Genomic DNA, 12,963 nt, shown 5'->3' with positions numbered 1-12,963 from the left:
TGATTACAAGGACACGTAATGAGGCAGACCACGTTAGTGCTGTCACAGTGGATGAAATTCCTTATTAGCATCCTCTGGCCATTGATTAGGTTTTGTTTAGTTTTGGACCTACTTAATTTGCAACTTGAGCATTTGGTGCAGGTGTAAAAGCCAGTCCTCTGATTCAGAAAATTTTTGATTACTTTCTTTTCATGAAGGAAAGAGGGACATATTCTCTCTCTGAGGTTAGGTGCTCTTCTAAAGCTCATCTGTGGGAATGGTTGAATGTCCTTTGTAATGGATGGATCTCTCTCCGGGAGCAACACCATCCTGATTATTTACCGCAATTAAGGAGATACATTACTTGACTTACGCATTTACTATAAGGCCTTTCTCAATTTTAAATGCTGGCATGTTATTTTACCGAGATATGTGGCTCTGTCTAACCCCGTCGCTCGTGACGATCTTTGTTGTGCTTGTTCATTAGATGTCCAACTTAAGATGGGGCACCATATATGCACACTATTTGGCCCCTTTAGACAATCTACTAGGTTCTGAGTCCCTTATGCGTTTTTTGACACACTATTTCATTAGATAATTATTATACTAGAACACCAACTACCCAACACTTAGACAATTAACTTTCAACGCTTACCTTGTGTTATTGTTCACAGATCACATTATGAATATATCTTTTGTTTGTACCTGCTGTGTGATACCATGGGGTTGATCTGTTGATTTCAAGATTGTACCTTTTACATAATTCCTTCTCCCTTAACTTACTGTTGCACTGAAATATCTCCTCTCACATTTGATACTATACTATGTACTTTTTAAATGGGTATTTAATATCAATGCACAGACTGCTGTTAGGTCAGTATTGATCTGATGTACATTATTTACTTTCTTTAGAGTTTACTTTGATGAAATATTTGCTACAATTGATTGGACTTTTGGAAATTACATGTTACCAAGGTATTCAATTGTTAATAATGTTGTTGACCTGTATATATTGGCTCATGTCACTCTTCTACACTAGTCTCCCTTTTCTCTACTTTTGCAGTCTTGCACTTTCTTCCTTCATATTAGAACACTATACCTCACGTCCTCTACCTTATCTTGTTCCTTCCTGTCAATCATCCTAACTATTTTTTTGCTTGAGATATGTCCTTTATGACCTGAGGCTTGACCGACGATGCATTGCTCGCTGAGTGCACCATCTATCAGATGCATTGCATGCAGTTTTGGTTTTGTTCTAATCGCCACAATGTATTAATGCATTTCTGTATGCCAGCACCATGTCTCTCCTCTAGTCTGGTAATATTTGGAGTAATTAACTGATATACAGTCTACGAATCTCACTGGGTGCCTCTCTAACTTCAGCTAATGGCTTCACCTCTTTTCACAATGGGAATTGGTAACCTGCTCTAACAGTAAATCATATATAAACCATATTTCTTGTTCCCTTCATCCTACAGCATTGAGAAAGCCCCAGGTTTTTAACCATGTAAGGGGCGAAACATGACAGATGTTTCTTTAAAATCTTGCATTAAAAGGATATGTGGATGAACAATATGACTGCGACCATGCTTTTAATGTTTTTGAACATCTGGATTGATTAATTTGCTTCTAAATGCATCGTTCAAGAGCAATAATAATATTTAACTTTGGGTGGTATCACCTACTTATTCGTAGTAAAAGTAATAATTCTGAGAAACAAGTGGTCCAAGCCTCACTTGGTGACCCACTGCATATATCGAATATGGGCACTGTATCACAGAATAGAAGAGTTGGACCTTTTGGAACATTTTATTTAACCATGGAGAACATGCAGTGTCAGCACTTCTGGGCATTGGAGTTTCCAAGGCGGCTCTTGCTAGGAGATGCATTTTGTCTTGAGTGGGACTCACAACTCCTGTATGCCTTCCTGCTGATACCACTCCTGCCCCTAGCTCTCAAGAAGATCAGAACTGACTGGGTCCAAGTCATCTTAGTGGCCTTGGATTGGGCATAGAGAGTATTATATCCCAAACTCCTGAGCATGAGTCACAGTTCTCTGATCAGGCTGCCTCTTCGATAGGCCCTTCAATCGCAACAGGAGGGCAGGGTTGTCCACCTGACCCTACGCACCCTCTACCTGCACGCAAGGAGATTAAGCGATCATAGCTAAGCGTTTTTGTTCTGCCTCCTGAAGTATGTGATGCCCTCTTAGCAGCCAAGCATTCCTCAACAAAGACTCTATGCCTACCGTTGGGACAAATATGTGGCTTGTTTTGCTGCCAAATTGATTGATCCTCTGTCTGCACCCTTATTCAGAGATCTTTTGTTTGCATTGTCCCTCGCCAAGCAAGGCCTTGCTTTGGGCACAGTTAAAGGGTACCTTTAAGCTATCTCTACTTTCTTTTGGTTGCCAGATCAACCCTCCCTGTTAAAGTCAACAGTTGTGACACATTCCCTGAAAGGTTTACAGCGCTTTACCCTCCCCCCCCCAAATCCCTGCCACCCCCTTAATTTAGCCCCAGCCTTTTGGATGTGTTCACCTTTTGAACCTATGCACAGCTCTACTCTCAGAATGCTCATCATCAAAAAGGTTTTCTGGCAGTTGCTGTATCCTCCAGAAGGGACAAACTGGCAGATCCGAGCCTCATTCCTCCACAAGGTTGTGGCGCCCTTTCACATCAGCCAGAATTTCATACTATCAACCTTGTTGCCTCTACACCCTCTCCAAGGAAGAGGAGAGACTCCACTGCGTAGATCCAAAAGGAACATGTTCGTTCTATATTGTTCATACCAAAGACATCTGGAAGTATGATCAACTTATGAGAGAACCAGAACCTTCTCCAGATAGATTGTACCCTGCATCTAAATCTGCTAAGCACTGGCCAAAAAGCAGATCTTGCACTGGCCAAGAAGGGCTTGCAGGCTCATTCCACCAGAGCCAAAGGTACGGTCACTGCACTGGCTTGTGGAGTCCCAATTCTGGACATCTGACAGGCACTAATGTGGGCATCGATGCACATGATTGCCAAACGCTACTATCTCAACAGTCTGGTCTGGTGTGATAGTCTTCTTATCCGTTCAGTTCTCCAGGACTTTGTAGTTTAATCAGTTGGCAGACCCTCCTCCAAGGAAGTATTGTTTGGGGATCTGTTCTAAAGTAATTAAAATGCAGCTCTAAGTCTCTATCAGAGGAACAAGTTACTTACCTTCAGCAACGCCTTATGTGATAGAGACTCAGAACATAGAGAACAGGCTGGTTGGTGTCAGTGAAATTTTTCTGAAATGAACTCTGCAGATAAAGGGCTATGGGAACAAGAACTGCCATCTTAAAGATATTCTTTGCTCAACTTGAAGCTGATGTAATTAACGCAGTACTGAGATTATATGTGTTCTCCTTGACCTTTGGATAAATAAACATCAAGCTGCATTTTGTATTGGCTGCAGTCGCACAATAAGCTAGGCTGGTGAGCTAGATGGATTTACTAAAGTTGAGCCTTGACTGGATAAGTGTGTTTTTCACTGGCATGTGAAGGTTATCCTTCATGACTGAAAGTAATGTTCTTAAGAGCTTCATTTGTCAGTAACAGGAGTTTGCAACATGGATTATCTGATCTGGAGGCGAGAACTCTGTCACAATGCCTACATTCTGCACAGCATTTGAGGAGGGTTTGGCACAATCACATCTCTTGTGGCTAGTCTAGGAACTAAGGAGCATATTTATGAGCCCCTAGAGCCACCGGAGTGTGACTTTTCGTGACAATCCAGTGGCGCCATGCCCTGTGCCGTATTTACAAAGTGCTGTCAAGCCACTTTTTGTAGCTTCTCACCTTGTAAATACGACCCCTTCACACCCAGCTCTTTGTGTTGAAGGAGCGTGCAATGGGTGTTGTTGTGGGTGTGCCACCGCAACACCCATTGCATTTTGACGCTGCCTCAGATTTACGAATTTTCGTAAATCTGAGGCAGTGGCAAAATCTAACGCCACCCCTGGGGTTAGCAAGGCGCAAGGAAGAGGAATACTTTTATATTGTTCCGCTCTCCTCTCAATCCAGGTGTTTATGGTATTTCCCATCTGTTCAACACCTCCTGCCATAGCTCGGCGCACAATCCGTCTCTCCACTCCGGCCCAATCAGTGACCTCCTTTGGCCATTTTTCCTTGATCCCAGTGCCAGATTTCCATGCATCACGATTTTACCCATTGCCAGAGCCAAGTCCAGGAACCTTGTACCCACCTTGCTCCTGGGGTGTCTAGGGAAGTCTCCCAAAAAGCATGCTACCATTGACCGCAGGGGTGTCCTCCCAATCGGATCCCCAAGGCGTTGTAGAGCTGCCTCCCAGAACTCTTGGATAAGTGGGCACGCCCATACCATGTGTTTGAAATCAGCATTGGGTGCGTGACATTTCAGGCAGTGTCTAGTATCTGTGTGGAGTGAGATATGTCATATGGAGATTGTGAAACTGTATGCATCTTAATTTAGTATTGCACAATATATGTCGGTGGTATGCAAGGATTTTGTCCCAGCTCGGGTCTGGAATATCATGTCCCATCTGGTTTTGAGTGCAGTCATAGGTAATCGTTTCATCTCAGTTAGTGCCTGTAAGGAAATGTCTTCCTTGGCATGGTTACCCCCTGACTTTTTGAAAGTGTGCTGGGACCCTGCTAACCAGGCCCCAGCACCAGTGTTCTTTCCCTAAACTGTACCTTTGTTCCCACAATCTCTAAGGGCGGCAGCATGTCTTATGCCACCCTGGGGACCCCTCACTCAGCACATGCACACAGCCTCACAGCTTGTGCGTGCTGGTGGGGAGAAAATGACTAAGTCGACATGGTACTCCCCTCAGAGTATCATGCACACCTCACACTTCCTGTGGCATAGGTAAGTCACCCCTCTAGCAGGCCTTACAGTCCTAAGGCAGGGTGCACTATACCACAGGTGAAGGCATATGTGCATGAGCACTATGCCCCTGGAGTGTTGAAGCAAAACCTTAGACATTGTAAGTGCAGGTTAGCCATAAGGAGTATATGATCTGGGAGTTTGTCAAACACGAACTCCACAGTTCCATAATGGCTACACTGAAATCTGGGAAGTTTGGTATCAAACGTCTCAGCACAATAAATGCGCACTGATGACAGTGTGGGATTTATAGTAAAATACACCCAGAGGGCATCTTAGAGATGCCCCCTGAATACCAGTCCGACTCCTAGGGCTAGGCTGACCAGTTACTGCCAACCTGCCACAACCAGACGAGTTTCATGCGGAGAGTGCCTTTGTCACTCTGTGGCCAGGAACAAAGCCTGTACTGGGGGGAGGGGCTTCTCACCTCCCACTTCATGAACTGTAACACCTGGTGGTGGGCCTCAAAGGCTCATGCCTTTTGTTACAGCACCCCAGGACATCCCAGATAGTGGAGATGCCCGCCCCTCTGGCTACTGCCCCCACTTGTGGCAGCAAGGCAGGAGAGGATAATGAGAAAAACAAGGAGGAGTCACCCACCAGTCAGGACAGCCCCTTAGGTGTCCTGAGCTGAGGTGACCTCTGCCTTTAGAAATCCTCCATCTTGAGATTGGAGGATTTCCCATTTAGGATTAGGGATGTGCCCCCCTCCCCTTAGGGAGGACGCACAAAGATGGTGTAGCCAACCCCCAGGACAGTAGCCATTGGCTACTGCCCCCCAGACCTAAACACACCCCTAAGTTTAGTATTTAGGAGCGACCCTGAACACAGGAAATCAGATTCCTGCAACCTACAACAAGAAGAAGGACTGCTGACCTGAAAGCCTCGCAGAGACAACAACTGACTTGTCCCCAGCCCTACCGTCCTGTCTCCAGACTCAAGGAACCTGCACAGTGACGCATCTGACAGGGACCAGCGACCTCTGAGGACTCAGAGGACTGCCCTGAACCCGAAGGACCAAGAAGCTCCAGAGAACAGCAGCACTGTTCAAAACCTGCAACAACTTTGCAACAAAGAAACAACTTTCAAAGAACTCTCTCTTCCCGCCAGAAGCTTGAGACTTCACACTCTGCACCCGACGCCCCCGGCTCGAGGTCAAGAGAACAAACACCGCAGAGAGGACTCCCAGGCGACTATGACAAAATGGGTACTCTGAGTCCACCCCCCTGCACTCCCACAGCGACGCCTGCAGAGAGGATCCAGAGGCTCCCCTTGACCGTGACTGCCTGGAAACAAGGAACCCGACGCCTGGACTAAGCACTGCACCCGCAGCCCCCAGGACCGAGAGGAACCAACCTCCAGTGCAGGAGTGACCAGCAGGCAGCCCTCTTCCTAGCCCAGTCAGTGGCTGGCCGGAGAAGCCCCCCCCCCCGTGCCATGCCTGCATCACCTAAGTGATCCCCAGGTCCCTCCATTGCTTCCTATAGCAAACCTGATGCCTACTTAGCACTCTGCACCCGGCCGCCCCTGTGCCGCTGAGGGTGTGTTTTGTGTGCCTGTTTGTGCCATCCCCCCCCCGTGCTCTACAAAACCCCCCCTTGGTCTGCTCCCGTAGGGCGCAGGTACTTCTCTTCCAGGGGATCCTCATCAATAGTCATAAACATTGACCCCGGAGCATATATAAAATACACACATATAAAGTATGAAAAATGCACAAAAAAAATATATATAGCATGAACATTTAGTATGAACATTTGTCTACTAAAAATGCTATATATATATTTTTCGTGCATTTTTCATACTTTATATGTGTGTATTTTATATATTCTCCGGGGTCCCCGCACAAGGGCGGGTATATTCAATGTTTATGACTTTGATGAGGATACCCCTGGAAGAGAACTAGGATTTACAGGTAAGTAACTTATCCTTACCTGCCAGCAGACCGGTACCGGAGCACCCCTGTTCTCCATAGGTGCCTATGTGTTTTGGGTCCTCCTTTGACATCTGCTCCTGATTGGCCCTGTGTTGCTGGTGCGGTGACTTTGGGCTTGCCTTGAACCCCCAACAGTGGGCTGCCTATGCTCAGGAGACTGACTGTGTAAGTGCTTTACTTACCTGAGAAACTTAACAAAACTCACCTCCCCCAGGAACAGTTGATTTTTGCACAGTGTCCACTTTTAAAATAGCTTATTGCCGTTTTAACCTATACTGTGTGTACTACTGCTTTAATTCAAAGTTCCTTACTTACCTGTGTGGACTACCTTGCATTTTATGTATTTACTTCAAATCTTGAATCTCGTGGTTCTAAAATAAAATAAGAAAAGATACTTTTCTATATAAAAACTATTGGCCTGGAGTTAAGTCTTTGAGTGTGTGTTCCTCATTTATTGCCTGTGTGTGTACATACTTAAGACTACCCTGTTATAAGCCTACTGCTCGACCACACTACCACAAAATACAGCATTAGAATTATCTAATTTTGCCACTATCAACCTCTAAGGGGAACCCTTGGACTCTGTGCACACTATCTCTCACTTTGAGATAGTATATACAGAGCCAACTTCCTACAGTGCCTTATATATGCACGTCACTTGTCTCATGGAAGTGCCTAGGGTTATCAGTGTGTGCAGAACCTGGTGTTGTGCGGGTTCTTCTCGCCCTGTTTCCATAGGTCCCGGAAAGCATCACTAGTGCCTCATATAACAGAAATTGTCCAGGTGGGATTTGAAATGTATCTGCCAGGTTGGCCAGGGGCATCAGCATCCCCATTTCAAAGCAGTCTCCTGTGCTCACCCCTGCTTCCGTCCATACCTTTAGTTGTTTTTCAGTAAAGTAACGCACTGGTCTCCGATGGGGTAGTCCCACCAGTGGCAGTGCTCGAGTATACCTAGGGCTTCCCTCGTTCTTCTTGTACCCCCACGCCACCCATATATGGCTGCTTGCATCAACACTCGAGGCCGCTCTAGCCAAGTTTCTTGTTGTACTAATTTAGCAATTAGTTTGTTCTGGTTAGGTGCTAGCCCCAACTGATTTGGGCTTCGTTCCTCGGTCTCAGCTATCCATCTAGTCACCCATTGTAGTTGAGCCGCCTGGCAGTACGACTCAAAATCTGGTACCCCCAGTCCTCCTAACTCTGCTGGTCTTTGTAAGCTATTTAGTGAGACTCTGTGCTTATCCCTATTCCCTATCAGATCTCTGAGCAGGCTATTTAGTTGTTTAAACCATGCTCCGTGTAGTTTTACCGGGGTATCGGCAAAATAATATAGCAGTCAGGGCAGCATCACCATCTTGGAGAGGGCCACCCTAGTAGAAAATGTTCTGCCAGTGGTTCTATTGACAGGGTAAATAGAAGTGGCGATATCGGGCAACCCTGTCTGGTGCCTTTGTAAGTGTTGTACTCTTCTGAGACAGTGGTGCCTGTCCTAACCCTCGCCATCAGTTTCTGATACAGTAAGGCAACCCACCTCATCCAGTCCTCCCCCATTTCCATCTTACTCATCACCCCCATTAGGTAGTACCACCGTATGGAGTTGAATGCCTTCTCTAAGTCTATCGAAAAGAGATGTGCTGCTGGTTGGGTTATGACCTCTGTGTGGTAAAGTACATGATAAAATCTCCTGAGATTGACTGATGTGCTTCGCTGAGGAATGAGACCAATTTGATCTTCGTGTACGAGTGCTTACATATGTGGAAGCAGTCTGGTTGCTAGAATCTTACTTAAGATTTTAAAATTAATATTAAGCATAGATAAGGGATGGAATGCTGTGACTGGTGCCCCAACTGATGTGTCTTGGGCAGAGGCACCACCGTAGCTCCACGAGTCAAGGCAGGCAGAGGCCCAAGCCGTAGCGACTCCACGTATAGGAGCTCCAGATCGGTGCCAGCAAGGTGGCATAAGTGGCGTAATACTCAACTGGGAGTCTGTCATTGCCCGGTGTCTCACCCTTCGCCATGTCTTTTATTGCCTGTTTTATCTCATGTAATGTAATTGGTCCTTCTGTTTCATCCTTCGTGTCTTGGGCTAGAGTCCGGAGAAGGAGCCCGCTCAAGAATTACTTCATTTCAGGGCCCTGCGGGGTTAGGGGCGCGCCATACAACTTTCCTTAGTATTGTCTGCATTCCCTGTTGATGTCCCATGGTAAATATACCTGTGTTCCTGTTGCCGTCTTTAGCTGTGTAATTGGGGAGCCCCTGGAATTCAGGCTTGATCAGCCATGCCAGCAGCCTGCCTGACTGACATAAAGGAGGCCCGTTTAGTTTGGACTGCCAACGTGTAGTCTGAAGATAGTGTTACTCTCCCATTGTCAATTGTGTAGGGGCCATTGTCTCCTGCACTCTGAAAAAGAGTGTCCCTGTCTTTAAAATGTAAAAGTCTTGCCATATTGGGTGTGGGTTGTTCCTGGCTGTGGGGGCCTTCCCAGGACTCTATGGGCTCGCGCAATAGCGAAAAAGGATTTCAGGTGGCCTGGTGCTACTTTGGAAGTAAACCAGTTCTCCAGATATGTCATCATGTCATTTTGTTCCGTACCCTGTGGCAGCCCCACCATTCTTACATTTTCTCCGGTTACACCCCTCAGCGTCTTTGGTCCTCTGTTCTAGTCTCAGCATTCTTTCGTCTAATTCTCCCAGTCGTTTCTTGTGGTCTCGCTGGATTGGTTGCATGTCCTTGACCTCTTTCTCCACTTCCGTCATCTTTTCTGCCAGTTTCCTATGCTCAGCCCTCCACAGCCCCAGGCCCTCAGACACCACTCCAGTATCTTGCTGCAGTGCTGTTTTAGTGTCTGCTATTGCTGCCAGGATTCGGTCGAATGGTGCTTGCATCGTGGGGGCCATAGATTCCTTCTCTCCCTCTGTGGCCCGCGTATGGTGGGTTGTGCCCAAAGTCTCCATCTGTGAGTCTCCTTGTTAGCCTCTGGGCTTCCCCATGACCATTCCAGTAGGCTGTAGGGCTGCTTCTGTCTTCAGAGCTGAGAATGCCTTGTTAAGTGGACTTGGCTATTGTTGGGCCTTTATTTCTGTAAGCAGGAGCACACATTACTCAGGGGGGCGTCTGTTCTGATGTACAGGCCCTGGTCACTCAGGGGCCTCTATTCCAGCTGGCTATTGCCCGGTGGCACGCGGGCCCACAGCGACTGCACTATTGCCCCGGGACTCCACCTTATTAATCTCCTTACCTGTTCTTGGTGACGTGCTTTGTCACTATGACATCTTGCCTTGTGGGTCTGTTAGGGCACTGGCCACCCACCCTCCAGGCCATCACTCAGGACTCCTGCGCAGCTTGCGTAGGCAGTGGTTCTGCTGTGCTGTGCTGTTCCTCCTGGCAGGCCTCCCTGGCCCGCCTCTTCTCTCCCCGGGGCACTGCCTTGGCCCAGACCTTCTAAGTATTGGTGCCGCTCTCCTGGGTTGTTCCACAGTCGTCCTTTCGGTTTCTCTGGCATCTTCACTTGGGGCACCACCTTCCACGCCACACACGGACCTCTCTCCTGCACGGCCCTTGTCCATGCTGGTGCTGCCGCTCCACCTTGCTCTCATTCTTTCTGTCCTCTTGGTTGGGCCCATGTGCCTCCCACACCTCTGATGTTTCTCACAGGCCCTCCTGTTTCACCTCACGTCTCTTCAGGGCAGTGCTGCAGTCAGTCTCCGCCACATCTCCGGTGCTGTGTTGCGCTGCGGCCTTTCGGCTTTTTTCTCTGATGTTTCCGCTTGGGGCACTGCTGCTCGGGCCGCTTCAGGTCTCTGGTCTTTCCTCAGCGATCGTTCTTTCAGGGTCTCCTCGAATCTCGGCCATCCAACTGCTCCACTCAGGACACGGACCCGAGGGCGAGGAGAGTTGGCATTGTATTATCTGTGACTGTCCAAAAGTAGCTGCGTACTGGGGCTCCATGAATGGATATTGTAGTAACACACTTAGCATCGACTTTGCACAGGACATTCAAACTATCAAACAAGGGGTTTTCTCAGATCCAAGCCTGCGAATTGAAGATAAAAAGAAGCTGTTTTTGGTTACACTGATGGCCAGATCCCAAATTCTTCAAAACTGGAAGTCTAAGGTTTCCCCTACGTTTACACATTGGCGGTCCAAAATAGAGAAGATAAAGAGTCTAGAATGTTGTTATGCTTTGAGATACAAATCAAATAAGAAATTTCAGATGCTATGGGCAGGGCTATGATGTGCAGTGTTTTGGGTATGTTTTTTTATCAGGGATTTATTTTACCAGACACAAGGGTGGGAGTGAAAAAGTGGCTTGAGTGTTTTATTTATTTAACCATTGTAATGAAATGTACTTTTTATTGCTATGTGATGTATTCATGTGAACTCTTCAAATAAAAATAATTTAAAGAAATATATAGTCACCATATTTCCATATTTACTTCTTTTACATACTGCACTACATTCCACAACACCACAATATTTGAGGAAGCAATCACAGAATAGTCATAAAATACTATCACCACCACACCCAAATTAGCCCAGGTATATTCTTATTTTAGAGTTGTCAGTTTTATACATATATATTTAGTTACTCGTACAAAACCATAGAACTTCAGCAGTTATAATTAGAGTTCTTTAAAGTAACTACATCTCACACCCTAAGGTAACTATAACTTGCGCCCCGCCATGTACAGTTTTTTTCTTCAATAATTTGAGTAGTAATATTTCATTTATATTTTTCAGTGGTGTTATAGAAGTTGTCATGAATGCTGTAATATCTGGTGTAATTAGCAGTGCATGGTGAGGGCATGAGTTATAGTTACTTAAAAGAACTCTAACTATAACTACTGAATTTCTGTGGTTTTGTACAGGTAAATTCAGAACCTAGCTAAAATGTCCCTGGAACCTTTGGGGTTTTTTCAGTGAATTTGTAATGTTTTTTAAAATTCTATAGCCTAACTATAACATCCCTGTAACCTTTTGTTTTTTTCAGTGAATTTCTAATGTTTAAAAAAAATAATCTATAGCCTAACTATAACATCCCTGTAACCTTTTGTTTTTTTCAGTGAATTTCTATTTTTTTTATGTAGTTATTATAATTACTTTGGGACAGATGTAGGAAGAAATTGGATTGCGACTCGCAAATTGCGAGTTGGAGCGACTTGCAATTTGCGACTCGCAATCCCAGATGCAGGATGGTGTCCCTGACACCATCTGCGAATCGCAAGGGGGTCGCAAAGACCCACCTCATTAATATTAATGAGGTGGGTCGCAATTTGTGACCCCCTTGCGATTCCCTGCACTCACAGGGATGGTGGCCTGCTCCTGCTGGCGACAGCAGACTTCCATATCCTTGACTGCTTTGTTAATAAAGCATTTTTTTGTTGTTTTTTTTTGGTATTGCAGCCCGTTTTCCTTAAAGGAAAACGATTTGCAATACACTTGAGAAAATGAAACCATTTGGTTTCATTTTTTCAGAGCCATTCACAAAGGGGAAGGGGTCCCATGGGGACCCCTTCCCTTTTGCGAATGGGTTAGCACCCACTTCACATTGGTGCTAACTGCGAGTTGCTATGCGACCCCGTTCGCGGTCACAAAGCAATTCTGCATCGCGATGCGAATCGTAAATAGGAAGGGGAACACCCCTTCCTGTTTGTGAGTCGCATTCCCATTTTGCAAGTCGGTAACCAAGTTACTGACTCGCAAAATGGGAATGTGCATCGCGATGCCCGTTTAGCATGGCGCAAACTGCGAATTTTGCAGTTTGCACCATGCAAAACGTTTCGTACATCTGCCCATTTAAGTTAATCCAACCAGTGCTAAGCTCAACTGTGCGTGGCGGGGTTAGCACACTGCCTGGCCTGCAGCCATGCCCTGCAACCAAGCCCTTAAAACTGGATTAAATTGACCTAATCATTTGAAGCTTTGTGATGACAGATTTATTGTTTGGTAAAATAGGGCAAAGAGTAAACAACGCGGCTGTGAAGCGCTAACTCGGAGAATATGCAAGAGCTCTGACATTGTGAGGGCATTATGTGTATCCTAAAACGATTTGCCACTAAATGTCATTATCAGCATCACGTTATGTCAGAGTGTTAATTAAAAGTGGGAGTGGTACTGATCTTGACTGTAGGACAGTCCTCCTTTTTGCCCTG

General features: G+C 46.0%; 1 protein-coding gene across 2 annotated transcripts in view; it reads left to right on the top strand.

Moving 5' to 3' along the window:
- Positions 1-12,963, top strand: part of LOC138285093 (leucine-zipper-like transcriptional regulator 1) — a 360,497-nt gene that overhangs the window by 306,336 nt on the left and 41,198 nt on the right. The window contains exon 8 of one of the 2 annotated variants that reach the window (XM_069224618.1): positions 892-954. The exons of the other annotated variant lie outside the window; for it this stretch is intronic. Within the exon in view, the coding sequence (XP_069080719.1) occupies positions 892-954 (63 nt within the window). The remainder of the gene's footprint in view (positions 1-891; positions 955-12,963) is intronic. 2 annotated transcript variants of the gene reach the window in all.

Source organism: Pleurodeles waltl, chromosome 3_1 (assembly GCF_031143425.1).
Source record: "Pleurodeles waltl isolate 20211129_DDA chromosome 3_1, aPleWal1.hap1.20221129, whole genome shotgun sequence".
In the NCBI taxonomy this organism is placed as follows: Eukaryota; Metazoa; Chordata; class Amphibia; order Caudata; family Salamandridae; genus Pleurodeles; species Pleurodeles waltl.
The sequence above is the reverse complement of the archived record's forward strand: the minus strand, read 5'-3'. Positions and strand labels throughout refer to the sequence as shown.